The sequence below is a fragment of the Gastrolobium bilobum genome, unplaced genomic scaffold, assembly GCF_033153095.1.
Source record: "Gastrolobium bilobum isolate Gb01-03AN ecotype WA unplaced genomic scaffold, APGP_CSIRO_Gbil_v1 utg3480, whole genome shotgun sequence".
Taxonomy (NCBI): domain Eukaryota; kingdom Viridiplantae; phylum Streptophyta; class Magnoliopsida; order Fabales; family Fabaceae; genus Gastrolobium; species Gastrolobium bilobum.
The window spans coordinates 42,199-64,042 of NW_026898569.1; the positions used below are offsets into that span (position 1 = coordinate 42,199).

General features: G+C 34.0%; 2 protein-coding genes across 4 annotated transcripts in view; one reads left to right on the forward strand and one right to left on the reverse strand.

Moving 5' to 3' along the window:
* Positions 1-30: 30 nt before the first annotated feature.
* LOC133317439 (glucan endo-1,3-beta-glucosidase 3-like) lies at positions 31-5,473 on the reverse strand. 2 transcript variants are annotated; one of them, XM_061519303.1, is made up of 4 exons: positions 5,323-5,473; positions 1,308-2,555; positions 601-628; positions 31-412 (listed from the first exon to the last, which is right to left on the reverse strand). In XM_061519303.1, exons 1-4 carry the CDS (start codon positions 5,375-5,377, stop codon positions 262-264), a joined length of 1,482 nt encoding a protein of 493 aa, XP_061375287.1. In that variant the 5' UTR covers positions 5,378-5,473; the 3' UTR covers positions 31-261. The 2 variants fall into 2 exon arrangements, with proteins under 2 accessions (XP_061375287.1, XP_061375288.1); XM_061519304.1 differs by having other exon boundaries at positions 5,317-5,473.
* A 15,802-nt stretch (positions 5,474-21,275) lies between these two features.
* Positions 21,276-21,844, forward strand: part of LOC133317438 (mediator of RNA polymerase II transcription subunit 23) — a 31,576-nt gene continuing 31,007 nt past the window's right edge. For both annotated transcript variants that reach the window (XM_061519301.1, XM_061519302.1), the window contains exons 1-2: positions 21,276-21,514; positions 21,596-21,639. In XM_061519301.1, the coding sequence (XP_061375285.1) occupies positions 21,389-21,514; positions 21,596-21,639 (170 nt within the window). In that variant the 5' untranslated portion in view covers positions 21,276-21,388. The remainder of the gene's footprint in view (positions 21,515-21,595; positions 21,640-21,844) is intronic.

Sequence of the window (21,844 nt, forward strand, 5' to 3'; positions counted from 1 at the left end):
TGATTATATTGTCATAAGAAAAAAGCCTTAAGAAGCTAATTACAGGAATGATGTAAAATAATTCCTCTGGTTCGTTTGTACAAAAATTCAATGCACAACTCACGTTACAATTGCCAATATACAATTTGACCAACCTCGCCACCCTTTAAATCCTCTTACATGAGGAGCACAAAATTGGGTGTGCAACAGTCTTTCAAAAGGTAGTTAAGAGTGTGTCTCCATGAATTAGATTCTAATGCTCACTAGGTAATGTGCCTAGTTTTACAAGACAAGTACACTCAAAAGTAAAGCAAGAATCACTGAGCTTGTGAAACAACCACCATTGTAGTATTGTGGCAAGCATCCTGAACTTGTGGAATTGGTAGATGGTGCCAGTGCTGTGCCATTTATGCCAGTACCATTTTTACCACCACTGTTCATCACAAATATGAAAAGAAGAACAAAAATATATCTATAAGAAAAAACAGTTCAGATAAGATGAGATGAGAATCGAAAAATGAAATTACTAATTTGTCAGGCAAATGAGAAGATGCAACCAGCACATTCAATCAGAAAATAAAACTATATCAAGCACATATCAATGTAAGCTTGAGATCATACCTTCCTGGAAATATACAGGAACCATGACCTGTAACAATGATAATACAACAAAAATCAGTTTTATTAAAATGCTAAGCAACTTGAATTTGAGAATTGCAAATGGGAGACTTTCTTTGATGTATAACATATATGAATCAACAGAAAAAGGCCAATAAAGAATAAAGAGAAAAGCTGCAAAAGTTAACAAAAGAAACTAAAATGGCCATAATTTAATTCATAATTTTAAGAGACTTAGTTTGAACCAAATGTTTAGTAAAAAGATTGAAATTGCTAAGGAGCATATTAAGTAACTGGAATTTGAAAAATTCTCATAAATTTTCTATGATGTATGGCAAAGGACTAATGACAACCAAACACACAAAATAAAAATAAAAATAAATAAAAAAACAGATAAAATGGCCATTTGACATCTATAATTTCACCAGAGTTTTGACAAACAAACTGATCAGTAAGAATATTTAAATACCACTATTCTTATACTTCTTGTCTAGAATTTTTTTTTCCCAAATAATACAATTTTCGAAAAGAATCGACATTGCTCTTAAGATTCACCAAATCTGTCTATTGTGTCACAGGTGTAAGGGTGCAAAGTTTACATGCATTTTTCATTATGCATCTAGTTGTGTTGGTCTAATTTTTTAAATAAATGTATTCATAATTTATTAAAATTCACCTGTAGATATTTATGAATATGCAATGATTCTTACTTGGGTTTGTGGTGGTGACAGATGCAACTCCTTTGAAATCACAGGTCCCAGTAGATTTAGCCATCTGCTGATAATAAGCATTGAAAGCATAGGTAGCATGTGCAACTACATTATTTGGTTCATAACATGGTTGACCCTGCAGCAAAGGTGAACAATCCACCTTCCCTGGTCCACAAGCCCAATCTAGTGCTGCCTGTAGCATCTTATTATCGGCAGTATTCTTGGCAACACAAAAGGTTTGGTTCGTTGTATCATTTGCAAATATAGTACCAGCACCAGTCAAGTGTAATGTATACACTGGTGCTCCATTAGCATAAAAAAGCCCCCAATTATTTTCAGAGACTGGACCTGATCTTAAGTCTTCATTATAAAGCTCATAAATAAAGGTACTAATTGCAACTCCAGGTTGCTTAGGAGTCCCAGTATTGTTAAGGACATGCCTGATCAAGTTACTGTTGTAAGTGTTGGCATTATCAAGAGTTGCATCTGGCTCAGATGAGTCACCTTTGGAGGGCCATCCTGACTCGGTGACTAAAATAGGGATATTGGTAAACTTCAAATATGACATTGCAAAATAAGCAGCATCAACAACTGCATCAAAAACATTAGTATAATGAAGGAGGGTGTTGGTATCAACAGCTTCCTTATTTGGAGGCAAGGGACGGAACAGTGCGTAATCCAGAGGGACTACACCATTGGATTGCATGTAATCATAATAAGGATACACATTGAGCATAAGATATGAACCTGATGATTGCAAAAACTTAAGCAAGGGAACCATGACAGGATCCCAAGAACGATTGAAAAATGCTTGAGAAGGTGGGAAAGAGTCGAGGATGATAGAAGAAGAGTGTGGAGTAGACACTTTTATTTGCCTATCCAGATTGGCTGCCACAAGAGCAGATTGAATGAAATTTAGAGCAGAAACAAGGACAGGGGCTGCATTTGGGAGGGTAGTTAAGACTTCAGATCCAACAGCTATGGCAGTAATGTTGGTTGCAGGAAAATGAGCTATCACATTACGAGTAACCCAGTTGGCTGCAGTGGCATTGGATTGACCAATGCCAAGTAGCTGGTCATTGGGAACAGAAATAATGACACGGATTCCAGTGTTGGCAAGTGCAAGAAGCATGGCTTGGTCAGCATCGTAGAGTCTTACATGTTGGATAGTTTGAGCCTTAAGAAGGGCCACAATCTCTGTTGGACTTGGCATGTTAGTGACATCTGTACCAATGTTGACACCAATATCTGCACAAAAAAAGCACCAACAACTAAAGGACTTTCAACAATTAAACCATCCAAGATAAATAGGTATTTCATCTTCACAACAGAGTCAAAGTTACCATACGATACTGAAAAAACAAAACTATGAAGAGCATGAAGAACACCGATACAAAGAAAGTAATGCAAATGCAGCTGCGTCCAAAAGAAATAGAACATGAAGGGCATCGAGTTTTTCTACATGTTACAGAAAATCTAAGTATGGAAAAGGATTTCTTTTCTTGCTCTTTAATGATTCAAAACATCTAGCTCTTTATGCCCATCACCATATGTAACTCAATGATCTTGAATTACTTACAAGACCAGTTAGGTATAAATCATAAATCACGATTTAAGGCACATCAAGGAATGCAGTTAAATTTACACTGCTTTCAACAAAGGGATACTAAAATTAACCTTCCGAAAAAAAGAGAAAGGGGGGGGGGGGGCTGGCTATGATGGCATTAAGCAGACAAGCTGAGCACATTAAGAAAAAAAATCTACCTTGATTTGTTAATTTGCAATATTAAAATGGAATAAAATAGTTCATTCTATTCAATATCTTTATTGGTTAAAGAAGAGGAAATTGTTTAAAAATGAAAATTTAATTGATAGCTTTGTTAGGGATGAATAATAATGAAAGCTTCATTTTTTAAAAAGACACATCCACATCGAATTCAAAGAAATGTCATAAGCATAACATGTCTTTCTATCAATATGCACATTTTGGTAACTAAAAATACTACTTTTTCCATCCGCATGAGTATCAAACTACTTCGCCATCTTCTATGCTTGTATTGGCAGCATTTTTTGTTTTTTTTCGGGCAAGACCAATTAAGATAGTGTTTCTTATAGTAATAAATGACACGACATAACCAGCTGGCCAGAGAGATTACTTGTGCCCCATAAATTAAATATGAAAATATTATAATCTAAGATGTGTTATCATCCAAGTAAAGGAGAATTATTTTTTTTACTAAAAAAAAAAAAAAAAAAAAAAAGGAGAATTATTTTCACTTATCTCACAAGCTAGGTCAAAATACCTGTCTACCTGTAAAGATAGCCAGCTATAACATTTACCTGTAGTGTTAAGCTCCACAAGTGAGACAACTAGAAAAGAAAATTTAAAAAAATACATCGTTCTACAGTATATAGTTAGAGACATAAGCAGCTATAGCCTATATCACAATGACTCCCTACGTTTGCAGATAGTCAAAATTCTGGAATATAAAATAGTTGGAACAAGGTAAAATTATAGAATATTTCCACGTATGATAACCTTAATAGTTAATATTTTATCATGAACCATGACAAAAATCAAGGTTAGTTCACCTGTCATCCCATGTGACATGTGTGTTTCTTGTATCTTATCTGTAAGGTTGGGACATGGATTTAACAAAAAGAAATGTAACACATACTCAAATGATGGCTAGTTGGAATGTCATATATGAGAAGAACCTCTTCTACCAGAAATATTCAATGTGCAAGAAATTCACTTTTATTATCTAGTTTAAAATCATAAAAATAATGATTTAATTTTCATTTTGCAGGGTAAATGCAGAGGTTACAATGAAGTGCTTTGATTATCAAGTCTCATGTAAGCAAGGTCACAATGCCACTAACTCAGTACATCATTAATTTTTTATATTTTATTTTTAGTAAATGTACATCACTAAGTTTAATTGGCAGACCCAATTGATTTATATTTTCCATCATTGGCATTCTCAAGTAAGGGTATTTTAGTCCCATTGCAATTTTATTTATTTTTTTTACAAAAATGTAGTTAAGTGCAAACTGCAAAAGAATTGCCTGATGAGCTGGGACGCAATAACATTGTTCCCAAAATCCCACTAAAAAATAGGAAGGACAGATCAAGAGATTCTGCACAAAGGAAAATATATATTTTTTTACAAAACCCCTCTGTTTGGCTAAGTACAAAAAGTTAATTTTTTACTGTAATTAACTATTTGACGTGAGTGGGCCCCTTATATCCCCATAAATTCCAGTTCTTTGAGCCGATTACGAAACTAAGCACTGACACAATTTATGCAATTCGCTCCTCCCCAAAGATGTATTTGGTGAGAATCGAATTCAGATTCTCTACTGTCGGTGTTTTGCAATTGAGCTATACCCATTGGTTAGTACAAAAAATTATTTAAAATACCTATTTACACCAACCGTTTCTCTATCTCTCAATTTCAGCATTGTCATGCTCTTGTGGCAAAGTATTGACCTTAAACAGTTAACCTCAATCCGGTTACTCCTTTATTCTCAACACAAACATATCAATTACTCACGCAATCAAATAATTTCATTAATACCCATTGGTCATTTGCCCACTGTGCCCAAATTAATGATTAGAATAACCACAAGACAGCAAAGATTAACCATTCAAATCAATGCCACTTTCAACGAAGTTATGGGGAAAAAAATAAAAAGAGATGAAAACCCACATGGAGAATCTTGAGCATGACAGAAAAAACACAACTTTCATAGGTGAAGTGGGTATTGATGTAAGGATGAAGTTAATATAATGAAGAAAAACACAAAAACTTGAAGCCAGAGAGTACTAGAGAACCAAACCCATTAGTCATTATGAAATAGAAAACCCATTAATGAATATATATAAATAGATTAATCACCAACAAATCAGTGTTAACCAGAGCCACGAAATGCCCAAATGAACATAGAAACAGGTACTGAAAATTACAGAAGAGAAACAGAGAAGGGTGAGAGAGAGAAAATAAACGCTTACCTCCATAAGCAGAAACAGAGATTGCAAACAGGTAAAAAAGTAGCACCACACCCATTAAAGCTTCCTTAGAAAAGCCACTAACACGGAGCTCCAGTTCCACTGCAATATTGTTTCAAACAAACCCAGAGCAAGAAACAGTGGAAAGGAGCTAGAAAACTTCGAGGGAGCGCGAGGGAAAAAACAAAAAGAAAATTTGCACCTTTTGAGACCCTTTGGGAGAGAGAGAGAGAGAGAGAGAACAGTTGTAACTGGGAACATTTGTGGTGTGATGTGAGGTAGACTTTCGTTCTTGTCGTGGTCAAAACGCAATAGGTGTTACTTAGAATTTGTATCTACGATCATGAATGTGTGTGTCAGGGATCCAACGCCCGAGATTGAAATGCAGGTGCATGGTTATGACATGAGGCTATTACAGGACAAGAAACTCAGGCTTTATTAAACAAATGTTTGAATTTTCATTCAATGTTTGTATGTAATAAATTAAGGGATTATTATTTCTTATGTTATAAGAGATAATTTTATCTCATATATATTTATATATAATATATATAAATGTGAGATATATTGAGATATATAAAAAGAAGAGAGAAAAAAATAAAAATTTAATGTACTTTAATATATATAAAAGATAAAATTATTTCTTATAAATTAATTTCATAAACTAATAATTGAAGATGAGTGTGTGAATAATGCGCAGTGCTGCCACTGTAACCGTTGCAGTGTGTGTACACTGTTTGGTGCAGTTCATAAGAATGGTGATTGGTGCTCACAATCTTCGAGAACACCACACCTTGCATATTTATGTAGTAGGCAAAAGTGTGTCTCATTTTAAAAGATGTAAAGTTGTGTTATTTTAAGAGAGAAAAATAGAGAGATAAAAGATAGAGAGTTGACAAAAAAAAAATAAAGTTGTGGATCTCATCTCTTTATTAGAGTGAAAAGATATAAGTTATGTCATTTAAGGATAAACATTTTTACTTCTATAATATTGCATAAAGTTATACTTATATTACTATTTATATTTTAATATTTAATGCTAGCTAACGCTAGAATTCTTCATTTATTTATATAATTTTTATTTATCACTTTTTTAAAATTAATTAATGTATAATAGGCAAAAAAAATTAAATATTATTTTTTAATAAATATTTACAAAAATATAGTCATTTTAAATATAAATATGAATTTATAGCACTCAAATACACCCCACAGGGGGCATGACCTCATAAAGAGAGAGACGCCTCATAGGAGGTGTGTTTTAGGAGTGAGTCACGCCCTACAAAGAGCGTGTCTCATCAGATGCTAACATGTGGCACAAAAAGTCAACAGTTCAAAAAAATTTAGAAAACCATAATTTTTGGCTCGGGTGTCCGAATTAGGTAAGAAAATTTTATTCCACATAACTTTTCGAGGTCTACCCAATGAAGTCTCATTGAAGGGCATATGGTGGGGAAAAAAATCAAAAATTTGGATATTTTATCGTAAAACTTCGGAAAGCCATAACTTTGACCTCGAGTGCCCGGAGTAGTTTTTTTTTATTCTGCATAACTTTTCGAGACAAACGTGTTGACAAGTTCCTCGAGGGGAGTTGGTCGGAAAAAAAAAATCCAAAAAATTCTTCCTTGCGCTCCGTTTTGCATATTTTATATCTGTGAGTGTGAACTTATTTAAGTTGAAGTTTTATCTCCTATAAATATACTTTCAATTTGCAACAATGGTACCATAATCATAAGGATCTTTACTATGAATGTTTCTAATCATGACAATGTTTTTCTCTTTATTAATCTGGGTTTAAACGTTTTTATAGTATCGTTGTTGTAAATTAGAATTTTTTTTGTGAGAGAAAAATATGTCAAATGAGGTGTCATTACGTAGATCTCGAAAAATTGTGAGGAATAAAAAAAAATCACATAATTCGGAAACTCGAGTCAAAAGTTATGGACTTTCAAAGTTTTACGTGTCAACACCTAGTGAGTCACACCCTTTGGTGGTGTGTCTCTCTCCATCAGGTCATGCCCCCTGTGGGCATGTTTGAGTGCTATAGACTTGTATTATATACATTTAAAACGACTACGTTTTTGTAGTTTTTTTATTAAAAAACAATATATTAATTTTTTTGCCATGTATAATAAGTACTTAATATTGTTTCTTATATTATATGAAATAATTTATCTCATACAACATATCAAGTGGATCGACATGATATGATATGAATACACGCAACACGAATTTTTTTCATGTCATAATCTTAGACACGAACACGACACAATTTTTTTGCAGCTTGACACTATACGACACGAATGACATGCAAATTATGAGTCAAAAAATAGCAATTGACAACAACAAAATTTAAAAAAAAGGTCAAAATTAAAAAAAAAATTGAGAAAAATATTTGTCCTTTTAAATAACATAAAGTTGTGTCATTTTATGTGAGAGAAAGACACAATCTAGTCTTTTTTATTTAAAATTTAAATTTAAAAAAAAAACTCTTACTTTCTCTCCAATAATGTTTTTTGCTTGTGTCTTTCTCTCACTTGAAATGACACAACTTTATGTACAAACACTAAACCCTAAAAAAAATATCGGTCGAATTCGTGTTGACGCGACACGATACGAATTTTTTGCAGGTCATTTGTCCAATAAGCACACGACATAAATTTTTTTGCGGGTTAACCTGAACACAAATTTTCTTATCGTGTCGCAGGTCAACCCATGTGTCATAATCTATTTTGACACCTCTACAAAAAAGTATTTCAGATCTATTTTATTTTTCTCTTTTCTAAATAGGTCTTACCCACTTTTTTATATATTATCAGATACAATATGAAAAACAGTATTCCCTCGTAATAAATTTTATCATCAATCATGACTGAAAATTCAATACATAATAACATGAGAAGAAATAAATTTTTAGTACGTTGACGTGTAGCAATTTTATAATTAAAAATCATTTAATTGCATTTACTTTATTTATATTTTAAATAAAAATATGCATGTATTTTTAATTTTAATAAAGAATTATATATTATAATAATACTGAGAATTTACTCTATAATTCCAACCTTTAAGAATATTTATTTATTTTTCGATAGTTTTGACATACAACGATCCTGTTTTGATATATTTTTTTTCTTGAATTTTTTAGTATTTATTATAATATTCATTTACTAGATGTTTAGTCCCGTTTCTGTGATTCTATGTTCATCGATTTATCGTAGACCGTCTATATAATTCTTTTATCGGCAGCCACATAAATAGTGACGTGAAGTTAGAATTTTATAGATTCTGTCTATCACATGTCGAAATATACTTGACTATAGCCGTAGTCTGACATCCTTTTATATTCTTTTATTATTAACCGATACACGTTTTTTCACAGTAGAGGATAATTTTTTTTTTTCGGGAATCTCAATTTTCAAAAATATAATTTTTATATTCAGTTTACGATAATATCTAAAAATTTAAAATTTAAAAAAATTCAGTTTTTCAAAAATCCTGAAAAATACCGCGTACCAAACGGGAGTGTTTCGTATGGAGAATATGGTAGATATTTTGGGAAAGTGGAGTGTAAAATTTTTGTTTACTATGTTTGGTACGGAGAATGTGATAAAATGTAGGTATAATATTATTCTCTTGAATCTATTTTTCAACGTGATCCCGGTGGTATTATTTTGTACCCATAAATCATGAAAAATGTTTTAGATTTTTTAGACAAAATTGCCGTCATATAAGACATGCAGAATGTCTTAAAAATTTGTGACAAAAAACACGAAATCGTCATTTTGTTTCAAAATCACATCAATATTTTATCACCAACCAAACACAACATCACTAATTAAATTTTTCTAATTAGTGAATTTTGTACCAGGTATTTTGTAGGATTCCCAATAAACTGAATTTTTTTAAATTTTTAATTTTCAGATATTATCATAAACTGAATATTTTCATCATATTTCTAAAAATCGAGATTCTCGAAAAAAAAAATTCTCCTCTACCAAACGCCTCCTAAAATTAACTCAACTTTCCCAGTATAATTTTGGCATACCACAAACTTTTTCATAACTTACCTGGGCAAAAATATTTACTACCATATTCTTAGAAAAAAAAAATTCCCGGTAAAAGAAAATATCTTCTATACCAAACACCCCCTTAAAGTTGGCATGGCGATTCTATAATGAAGCAGATTCTTTGTGGCGGGAAAATACAACAATGGGATTGACGTCTCTATATTCACTGGGAGGGCTGGTTGTTCCCGGTTATGGTTAACTCTCTGTCAGGTTTGGTTGTTTATGAAAAACAAGGTCATCTGAAAGATTGGAGATAGTACTTCGATTTTCTTCTGGAGGGATAGTGGGCGCCGGGACTCCAGCCCTTAATTGACGGACTCATTAATCCAGTCCTGGAAGAAGAATCCCACAAATGTATATATGATTACGTGGATGACAATGGCAATTGGCAAGTTTAGCTATTGCAGACATGTCTACCTGAAAATACTATACAGCAAATCCGGAGTTGCTTGCCACCTGCTTTGGAGGATGGAGCGGATCGTCTGCCATTTGTAATGAAAAGGCATAAATCTTACTGCATGCTGTTAGGAATTGTCCCATTATAAAAAAAAAACATATGGGCTGCTATTCTGCCTCCTTCAGAAAGGGAAATCTTCTTCGGGACTGATATGCTTGAGTGGCTACAATGAAATTGGAATCATAAGGTGGAAAGTACAAATACGGTCCCATGGGTTACACTTTTTGTTTTGGCTGTTGGATGATATGGCAATGGCGTAATTCAATTGCACATGGCCAACCATCACCTCATTTTCTTCACTCGCATCTCCTTGTGATTGATAATACGCAGCAAGTGTGCGATGCATTTGCAAATGATACCTCTCTTCCGGTCCAGCGTACTATTATTTGGCTTCCTCATCAGAATAATTTATTAAATTATTCCAGGGGCAATTCAGGGGTCGCTGCTTGTGGTGGGGTGCTGTGAGACTCAAGTGGCAGCTAGAGAGGTGGATTTTCTTACAAATTTGATACTTGCTTAGCATGGAATGCAAAACTGTAGGGTGTTTTGAAAGGGCTTCAGCTAGCTTGAAGTAAGGGTGTTAGGAAACTAATCATCAAAAATGACTCAAGCTTTGTTGCCTTGTTGCTCACTAAGCACATTGAGAAAGCTCGTGAGATATCTTTGGTGACTCGAATTTGAGCAATGATCAATCGTAACTGACAAGTTTACTTTATTCATACGCTAAAGGAGGCCGATTGCTACGCCGACTACCTGGTTAACCTCCTGCTAGACTGCCTGGATATAGATGATGATTTTTTCTGGGAAACTTCTCCTGGATTGCTCTTACTTTTACTTGCGGACTCCTCAACCACTCCTCGGGTTAGGGGTGGCAGTTGATTCTTTTCCTTTTGTATTTTAGCTTTTCTTTATGTATAAAAAAAAGTCCAATTGTATAGATATATTCTTCAAAAGATTTGAAATGTTAATTTTATTGAAGTTGACTTTATTCTAAAATACCAAAATATAAACCATCAAACTAATATTAGCTATAAAGGTATCCTTACAAAAAACTAATATTATAATCAAAATATAATTATGGTTTAGTGTAAAACTTCACAACGGAATAAAAAATGCAAACTTTATTACCTGATACTTTTGTCTTACACATACAGAACATTTAACTTAGTCTTTGTCCTTTACATTTAAAAATACACACTTAATAAGATATTTATCCTAGCGAAGATAACAATTTAAAATGATTTTCGCAAAAGTGTAATGTTTCCGGTCATAACTTAGTATGAAAAATTCATCTATGGTTTTAATTGAAAAATATCAACATTATAATATTCTGAAATGATCTAACATCACAAATATATATATTATCTAGTAAGACATTTTCATAAGCGTGAATCTTTTTTATTTATTAGAGCTATTTACTTTGCAAGGACGTCTCACTACCTCATCTTGTCTAAGGAATATGTTCCTTGTCTCAAGAAACTTATAAAAATGATCTTATTTAGTTTACCTTGTATGAGGAATCCCATAGACTCTTTAGGAAGACAAACATGTGGATACCTCTAAAAGGATCTTATAAAAAGAATTTTTAATCCATAATATATCATTATTTAAATTTGACATCACATTAAAAATAAGAGTGATCACACTACTATAGTAAATCTTGAAAATTATAAGATATAGGAACTTTTTACATTATGAAATTTAACATACAAAATTTACTGTGGTAATTTATATAAAAATTAGAGACACAACATATCAATATAATGAATATGAAAAATATAAATAAATAATTAAATATATACATGTACGATATTTTATCACATGTATAAAACATTCACGTATATGTTACTATGCACAAATACAATAATTATAAATTACAAAATTCTAAATTTGCATAATATATATACACGGGGATGAGATCCTTTGACACCGGCGTCAAAGAAAAAGTTTGACACCTCATATGAGGGCCATTGATCTTAAAATTAAAATTTTTGCAAGTGTACGTGAACTAAGGTACGTTACTATGTGAATGAGAATGTTAACTGACATGTATTGGTTGAAATGAACATGATTATGATTTCGGACTATGAAATGAATATGAATTTACTTCGAGGACATTGATTTTATATTGTAAGTCTTGTCGAGGTTAGAGTCATGGAATAGGACCAAACTCACTCAAGTCTTGTGTGGATTAGAGTTTGTGGCGTTAGGTCACCTCTTTTGAGAGAGTGACTGGGAATCCCAGTGAATCGAATGACGTTTTGATGTCATTGTGAAGTTTTGAGTTCTGTCGGTGACCTCCTTGTTTGGGGGTGCACTTCTCGAATGGAGACCGTGAGAGTCGAGATGAGCTTGTGGAGAAAACCATGACATCGTATCTTGGAATGAGTTGGGACATTGTTGTTGAGTGCCCAGTTGTTGTGATGCCCGAAGATGAAGATCGAACACCAGAAGCCGTTGATGAGCTTCAACCTCTTGATGTACCGCAGTGGAAGTGGAAAAGTATTTCCATGGACTTCGTTGTGGGTTTGCCGAAGACTCAGACTGGTTGTGACTTTTTTTTGGGTCTTTGTGGACAGATTGTCTAAGTCTGCCCACTTTCTTTCAGTAAGGGTGAGCACGTGTTTGTGAAACTTTCACTGTCACCGGTGTTGTTCGGGAACTCGAAGCGAGGAAACTGAGCCCGCGATTCATTGGGCCATATGAGTTACGTGGTAGAGTAGGACCTGTTGCCTACCGGTTTGCCTTGTCTCTGAACTTGACCAACACCCACGACGTGTTTTACGTGTCTCAACTTCGCAAGTTTGTAGCGGATCCTTCGCACGTGGTGCAACCGGATGCTGTGGAGGTTCGGGAGAACTTGAAAACTCCCGTCGGACCACTCAAGTTTCTCGATCGTGGCGAGGAGCAGCTGAGGAGCGAGATCATTTCGATGGTCAGAGTACGTTGAACCGGAAGAATTCCTGAAGGGTAATTCTGGAAGCGAGAGGACGAGCTTCTCCGATAGTATCCTGCGCTTCGGGACAAGTATGTTTTTTGATTTTGAGGACAAAATCCTAAAAAGGTGGGGTGAATGTAAGAACCCACACCGCTAATTAAGGAAATTAATTAGATAATTATGAGATAATTCCATAATTGACCATAATAATTATTATGAGGCTTTAATAATTATAGAAAGTGGGTAATAATGTTGAAAGTCGCTTTTCGGACGAAAAGTGCAGATATCGGTTCTGCTCGCGGTATAAGTGCGTACCGGCAAAGTATCTCAGAAAATTATGAAAAGTGAGTATATATTACTAGAATAATATGCAGGACTGTGATTTCAAGTTTTAAGTTAAAATAATGAGAACTGGTGCCAGAACTGATACTGGCTATGGAAAGCGCGTACCGGGAAGGTGATGCAAAAAATATAATAAAAATATGATAATTCTTGTAAAATTGAGTAGGTTCAGAGTCCTGAGTTTGGAATTAAAATGCTAAGTGTAGCATCTAGCGCTATTACAGTGCGATTAAAACTTAAGTGGCTATATATATGATTGGCACATGATCCTAGGTCTAAGTTTTGCACCTCTACGTAGCATTTTCTGGAGCCCTTGTAGTCAGCCACCTTTGCCACCTTCCTCTCCACCTTTGGAAGCCAAGAAACCACATTTTCTTCTTGGTTTCTTAACCAAATCTCTTGGGGTGAGTGTGCTTGGGCCTTGGGAGAGTGGAGTATGTTTTGTTTCTGAGTTTGGAGTTCAGTTTGTTAGTGTTTTGGAGCTGACTTGTTAGTTTGGGTTGTGGGAACCTTGGAGTTGGCTTTTTGAGCTTCAAAGTGTGAACTTTGTGGAGAAAGAATCAACCTTGGTGTTCCATTTTCGTGTTTGGACCAAGTCAGAACTGGAAGAGTTGTCTGGTGAGCTCCATGAGCCTTTCTTGCTGAGTTTTAAGCCTTGGGTAAGTGACTCAACCTTTGATCATGAGTTTTAATGGTTAAAAGGGATGTCTTGGCATGTTTAATAAGTTGAACAAGTTTGTAATCTGAGTTTGAACCTAAAAGGGTATAAAAATGCATGCTTGGACGTTCATATTTGGTAAAAGTTGGACCTTTGGACGGATATCTCGCGAAATGCAGAAATTGCATTCTGTCGCGAAATAACCGGATATGCATATCCGGATATGATATCCGGATATTGGGATAGCAACGAACCTATTTCGGTAAAAATTCAATATCTTGAGCTACAGAGCTCCAAATCGAGTGCCGTTTGGACCTATGTGAAGCTAACACATAGGGCTATAACTCTGTAAAATTTAGTAGCCATTGGATAATTGGATTGATCGAAGTGTCATTTTGAAGTCGCATTTTGGTTGCTGGAATTTTCGGTTACAACAGTCACTTTGCGTAAAACATAACCGGAGTTATACAACTCCGATTGAGGCATATAATATGTCGTTGTAAAGCTGGAGATGTCTAGTTTAACATATTAAAATCTTAGAATTTTTGGTAAAGATATGAAATTAAAGTTTTAAAAAGAGTAAACGCAGTTTAATGCTTAAGGCTTTGAGAAAAGCCTGCAGTAAGCGAAAATGAGAAAGAAAACGTATTCCTTTTGACATGAAATTATAGAGCATGAGTATCGATGTTAATTCTGGTATAAACAGACTGTGAGTGTGTTGTTTGGTGACCTTGAGCTAGCGTGGACTCTTGGCTTGGATAGTTAGCTTGCGAGGTAAGCTTTCGTGTCCTCGGTTTAGCCATTGTTGGTTCAACCATTTTCCATGGAGGGATGGTTGTATGCATGATGTGTTTTCATGTACTGTTTTATTGAAATGCTATGGATCTGTTCAGTGCAATTGCTTATGATATGTATGTAGTGTTACGCCTACAGGAGGCCAGGGGGCGATCATGTGGGCGGGTGCAGCGAATGGCTAGTGCCGTGTGGGTTTATGGATTCCTACACTTCTCTGATCAGTAGAATAGTTAACACACATGTCATGATTATATGCTGCATTGCACTATTTTGGAAATTATATTGTTAAACTACTTTTGAACTTATATTGCACATGTAAGTGAGCTTGGGGTGGAAGATCCTTGAGGACCCCTTGTCTTACTGAGATTTCTTGTTAGAGATCTCACCCCACGTTTGAGGCACATATTTCAGGTTCAGGTACTATTGATTCCTCTAGCGACAGGAGGCCAGAGCTTAGTTGATTATGTACTTGTTGTATGCCGACATGACTGGATATTGGATGCTGCTTATGTTTTCTGCCTTTATTATGATATTGAGTTGAGATTGTTGTTGGGCTTTGTTGCCTTATTTGGTGAGCATGGGGATTGTCCATGCCACGTTGATTGACTATGTCTTAGTCTAGATTTGAGTATTAATAATGTATCAATATTATGTCCAGATTACGTGTTGTAGTTCCGTAATTTTAGATACTCACAGTTATTTATATATAAGGTATTCTAGTTATTGTCTTTGCAATATTCATACAGGAGATGTTTTTATGAAAATGGTTAAGTAATCAACTTGGCTAAGTATAATGACGTCATAATTGAAAAGAAAAAATATTCCACATTTTTAAATTAAGCGTGGCTTAATACGATGACATGTTAACAAACCGGGTTAACACGGGGTGTTACACAATCCCCCAGGATGTGGTACATGAAGTTCGACACTTATGTGGTGAAGCTTGGCTTTGACCACTGCGATGCTGATCTTTGTGTTTATGTGAAAAGGTTAGAAGGTGACTTTGTTATACTAACTTTGTATGTTGACGACATTTTACTCGTTGGAAACAATTTGAAGATGATCAACATTGTGAAATGACTGCTAGCAAAGCAGTTTGAAATGAAAGATCTAGGCGCTGCAAATGTGATCTTGGGTATGCAGATTAAGAAGGAGCATGACAAAGGAAGATTCTGGTTGAGTCAGCGGAAGTATACAGAGGATGTTCTGAAGAAATTCAATATGACTGACTACAAACCTGTGTTGACTCCCATGTCTACTGGTTCTAAGTTATCGACTGACTAGTGTCCCAAGACTTAACAAGAAGAAAAGAAGATGGCATCAGTTCCTTATGCTCATGTAGTTGGGAGTCTGATGTATGACATGATTTGTACTCGACCTGACATTGCTCAAGTAGTGGGAGTATTGAGCAGGTTTATGTCCAAGCCAGAAAAAGAGCATTGGACAGCGGTGAAACGCGTGTTTCGCTATCTTCGTGGTACCGGTAGGGGTGCTAAACGAGCCAGGGGCCTTTGGCTCGGCTCGTGAAGGCCTGAGTTTTTATGTCTAAAATTGATTGTTGGAACCAGGCTTGGACTTGTATAAAAGCTCGTTTAATAAAAAGGCCTCAGGCTCCAATTCAAAAGCTCGGCCTTAGAGCCTCTCAGGCTAGCCTAATATATTAATTTTTATTTTTATTTTATATTTTTTATACTACTTGTGATAGCCCTCTCTGTCTCTCTCATCAATCCATTTCATCCCATTTTATTAATTAAACAGACTTTTTGAATGATTTTGTTTTATATTATGCTGTTTGGATATACATTAAATTTATGAATATTTATAGACTTACTAGTGCTATTGACTGTATATTTTGTTTGGATAAATTTTTGTTGTCTTATTTTATTTTAAACAGGCTAACAAGCTAAACAAGGCTTTTATTTTTTGTAAATAAGACAAGCCACAGGCTGAAATTATATTCATAACAGGTAACAGGCTTGGTCAGGCTGACACATTTAAACACAGGCTTAGCCTTTGAAGACCAAAGCTCGGCTCGACCCGTTAACACCCACACTGGTATGTTTGACCTTTGGTTATGCTATGAAGGCGTGAAGGGCTCAAGGGGGCATACAATATTAGAGTTGAGATGCTTTGTGGTTGCTGATTGGGAAAGTGATATTGATAGTAGGAGCTCTATAAGTGGATATGTTTTTTCTTCATTTGACGGAGCTATCAGTTGGATGAGTAAGAGGCAGAGCACTGTTGCTTTATCTATTACATAGGCTAAGTACATGGCCTTGACACATGTTGTTAAGGAAGCTATTTGGTTGCAGAGGTTGTGCCAAGAGCTTGACTTTGCACAAGGAAAGATGATAATTGGGTATGATAATTAAAGTGCTATTTCTCTTGGCTAAGAACCCAGGTTTCCACGTGAGGATCAAGCATATCGGCATACAGTACCACTTCATCAAAGAGAAGATTGAAGACAAAGTTATATTGCTAAAGACGGTTGACACAAAAGTCAATAATACTGATTTTCCGACCAAGGCAGTGACTTCAGAGAAGTTTGAATGGTGTACAGCTGCATTGGAATTGAAGAAATATGTGAAGCACTCACCAAGTTGGAGAATGTTGGGTATGGCTCATGCTTCGCATGGTGATGAGGGCCCCTGTTGTCGGGGTCAGCAGAAAGGCAACTGAGGTTTGGGCTTGGGCCTCTGATTTATTGTAATTTTTGTTAGTAGTTTGGGCTTGGACCCATGAATAGCTGATGCTAGGGTTTTGTAATCCTATTTATATTCTCCTTGTACACCGAGTGACTTATAACGAGTGGCGGTGAGATTAATATAGTACAGACTAGCTGGATGTAGCCTATATTGGGTGAACCAAGATAAATCACCGTGTCAATATCTCTTCTCTTTTCTATTTTTTGTTGATTTTGTGTGATTGTCGATTTCCAACACTATTAAGACTGTAATGCTTCACATTCTCACCGTGTAATCCCACCACATAATTCCATACATTATTGGTGAGATCCTTGGTGACCTCAGTGTTATTCTTTTGTGCCACCAATTGAACTGGACCAAGAATACCGACTTGAGTGTTGTCAAAGTGAGTTCCATACTTCTATTGGAATAAAGAGAACAATGTTAGTTATGTAACCAACATAAACTGCCACATAATTAATGTCTTCACGAAGTGTATACTTGTTACTTATAGGTAAACCAACAGTGCTACTGAGTAGAGTTATCTCATTAGTCCCGTGTTTCAATTTGATATTTGCCTCATAAGTGAACGAGTAGTGTCCCTCTTGAGCATAATGGGAACTTGTGAAGCAGATGAATGAAAATGGAAGAATATAAAACTACAACTTGTCGAAGTTGCAACAAGTTTTTGAAAGTAATAAAAGTGTACTAAGTACGAGATCGTTCCCACGATGATTGGTTTTCAAACACTAGTTCGCTAACGACGATTTAGTTGGATAATCGAATTTGAGATAAAAGAAAGAAAATCAAGAATATGCAATTCCAGAATTTAAAGCAAGCAAAGAAAAAGAATTTGGTTTTGAAAATCAAGAAAGAGCGTAGTTAAGGTTTCGATTCCCCCAATATCCTTATTATGTTATGGATTAAACAATCAAATAATCGCCTTTAATATAATGCCATTTGATTCCTCAAAGTAATTAAGGTTCAATCCCTTGTTACCTTAATTCTACATAATCTTGAAAGAATCCTAACTTCCCGGTTGTTTCCCAAGAAAACATGCATTAACAACAATAATCTAAAATTGCATATTTACCCTATGTCTACCCCTAGATCACAAGGATTATGATGAATTTATCAAATCAGGGTGCATGCATCAACATCCTTATTGTCATACAATTCCCCTAAATCAATCTACAAGGAGCAAACTCATAGAAAACATTAAACATAGATAAATTCATTCAATTATAAAAAGGAAAATTTCAGAGATAATTTAATCATAAACATAATAATTCAATTGGTTTCCATCTACCCTTAACTGCATAAAAATCTAGTCTAACATGGCGAAATCAAAGACAAGAGAAATAAAGAAAATCCCCTAAACTCCATTGGTGTGGTGACGTGAAGAATCCTCAAAACCCCGAGTTTGTTCTTGAATTCAAATCGCTCCCGATGCTTCAAAGCATGAAAGATGTGTTTCTCTCTCCAAAGTAGGATTTGCTCTTCTCAATTGTTCAAAAGCTCCTTCAATTGTTCTAAAGCTCTTTTATTTATAGTGATGAAATCATATCTTTTAATTTTTCATAATATCTTCAATTGAATCTTTACTATAATCTCCAATTATATGTTTAATCAAATCTTTAAAATATTCTCTTTTATATTTAAAGGAAACAATTTCCTTAAAACAATATTCAAGAGAATCTTTAATAAGATCTTCAATCAATCATATGATTCAGAAATTCAAAACAAATTCACTTGAACTCTCTAATTTATCTTTTTATTGAGCTGAAAATTACTGCAAAATATAAAAATTTTTATAAAAATATTACTAAAAATAAGATAACACTTTAATTATACTTCTCATAATTTTTAATTATTTTTAAATCAATTAATAGATAATAAATTAGAGACTTATGACATGCCCTTCGTGCTCCCTCTTAGCTTAACATTTTTGGACCAAATAGGATCACTTTTGCTAACGTCAACACTGAGGAATTTTTTTCTCATACAAGTCAGTATGTACTACATCACACCACAATACAAAATTTTGAGAGAAAAAAAAAATGAAAAAAATTATTACCTGGTGATGTACCACAAGTAATCGCTAGTATTACCACATAAATACATTGTCAATCTCACTAAAACTTTAAAAAGAAAAAAAAAACAAAAAAAACTCTCATTATCGCAAATCAGAAGTTTCCAAGTTCAATCCAATTACAATAATGGGTTCTGAAAATCGTTTGGAGAGTTTAATTTTATAATTAATTTGATTTTGGTTTTTCTTAGAAGTAATTTATTTTCTGTTCCTGAAAAAGTTTTGGAATTGTGTTGTAAAAATCTTTTCTTAACAGTTAGTGAATTTGTTTATTATTCTATATATATATATATATATATATATATATATATATATATATATATATGAGGTAGGATCCTTTGACACCGGTGTCAAATTTGAAGTTTGACACCTCATCTGAGAGCCGTTAGATCAAAAAAAGATCAATAGTGTCACATGCTTATAAATCAGAATCGTTGATCTTTTTTTATCCAACGGCTTTCAGATGAGGTGTCAAATTTGACACCGGTGTCAAAGGATCCTACCTCATATATATATATATATATAGACAGGATCCTTTGACACCGGTGTAAAAAAAAAAAGTTTGACACCTCATCTGAGATCCGTTAGATTAAAAAAATCAACGATTCTGATTTGTAAGCATGTGATACCATTGATTTTTTTTAATCTAACGGCTCTCAGATGAGGTGTCAAACTTTTTCTTTGACACCGGTGTCAAAGAATCCTGCCTCATATATATATATATATATATATATATATATATATATATATATGGGGTTTATGTATGTAATGTTACATGATAAGACTTCAATTTCCTGCAGACACAAAGTTTGTGGGTCCACTGTAATTTTATGTTCCTGCAACATAACTTTTCAATTTCCCTATATATATATATATATATGATAAAAGTATTTCTACAGCCACTTTAGATAAAGTTACCTACAACCACCATTTTTAACTATGTTCACCTGGGAGAACGTAGTTATAACATTAAAGTTGCTTTTTTCTCTCTCTCCATGTCAGCAAACAGGTTCTGAAAAGTAACTGAGGAGAGAAAAAAAACAATTTTACTGTTATAACTATGTTCTCCCGGGAGAACATAGTTAAAAATGATGGCTGTAGATAATCTTATCTAAAGTGGCCGCAGAAATGTTTATCACCTTTACAACTAACTTAATCAATTTCCATCAATCTAACGGTAATAATTTATTGAGAATAATAATTAATTAATAAATGCGATCTAATAATTTTCAATAAATTATAACCGTTAGATTAATAGAAATCAATGGTGATTAAGTTAATTGTAAAAGTTGTAAATTTTTTTGGTGGTCCTTCTCCTATATATATATATATATTATTAAGCTGAAATGATCATTACATAGTTAGGGAGTTTACACACATTTATTTTTTATTTTTTTGAATTTTAATATTATCAAAGCAAAATACAGTGTAAATTGATGCAGTGTACTCTAGATAGAGTCATTAATTTGACGTAATATTTTTTTTTCTTTCTCTTTCAAAAATAAAAAGTTGTTAATAATACACTTTTTTTTAATATTTTTTTTTTGGTAAAGTTAATATTTTTTCTTTACTAATAGACTTAAATGATTTAATAAAATTATTATAAAATTTTCTACAATAATGAAAAGTATTACAAATCCTTTTCTCATTCATCAATTAATATATCTTATCTTACCTTCTTCTTTTTTTCTTTTCTAAAAAAGAGTATAATTTCTTATTTTTTTAATTGCTGAGAGGAAGAAATAATCATTTACAATTACTTATTAAAAACTATAAAGAGATATAAAAAATAATATGAACCACCTTATGTGTGCATTTCCTACACAAATACTATTCCTATTCCATTTCGCAGACATGCCCTACCCAAAACGAGTATAAGCTGACCCTGACCGTTACAGAGATAATAAGTTCGACGACTGGAATAGTGGTGACTGGTGAGTGCCTTGTTAGAACTTAGAACAGTGTGTGCATAAAACTGAAAATCAGAAAGCTTCTTTTATAGCAGTGCACTCGAATTGAATGAAACCGAAAAAATGGATCAATCTCTGAATCAGAGATCAACAGCAGCAACAGCAACAGCAACACCCTCGCGTTCTTACCAAATCCACCCTGCTCGTGCTCCCATTCTTGATCTCTTCAACCTCTACTTAGGGCTTGGAGTAATTTCATTTCCTCTCTTCTTCTTCTTCTCGCAATTTCTCTTTTCTTTCGTTTAATTCTTCTTCTTTTCATTTTGCCAGAGAAACAGCCGCCAGAAACCCGATGACTCTTTCCGGGAACCGCCGTAAGTGCATACACCGCTATTTTGTGTTTTTGTGTTTCTGGAGATTAGATTATATCTATATCTTGATTTATATGTGTGCTTTAATTACATGAAAACTGGTTTCGCTGTTGTATGCTTTATCCACATCTGGTTATAGGTTTTTTGATATTGCAAAAATCCAAATGCTTTTTATTCTACAAAATACATAAGCATTATCATTATTATT

Bases quoted from the DNA above. Each gene is read 5' to 3' on its own strand.
- LOC133317439 (XM_061519304.1), bottom strand. From the start codon at position 5,377: ATGGGTGTGGTGCTACTTTTTTACCTGTTTGCAATCTCTGTTTCTGCT. The intron at 2,556-5,316 runs GTTTATTTTCTC...TTTTTTGTGCAG, and splicing joins TTCTGCTTATGGAGGTAAGC to ATATTGGTGTCAACATTGGT. The intron at 413-600 runs GTATGATCTCAA...TGTGATGAACAG, and splicing joins TCCTGTATATTTCCAGGAAG to TGGTGGTAAAAATGGTACTG.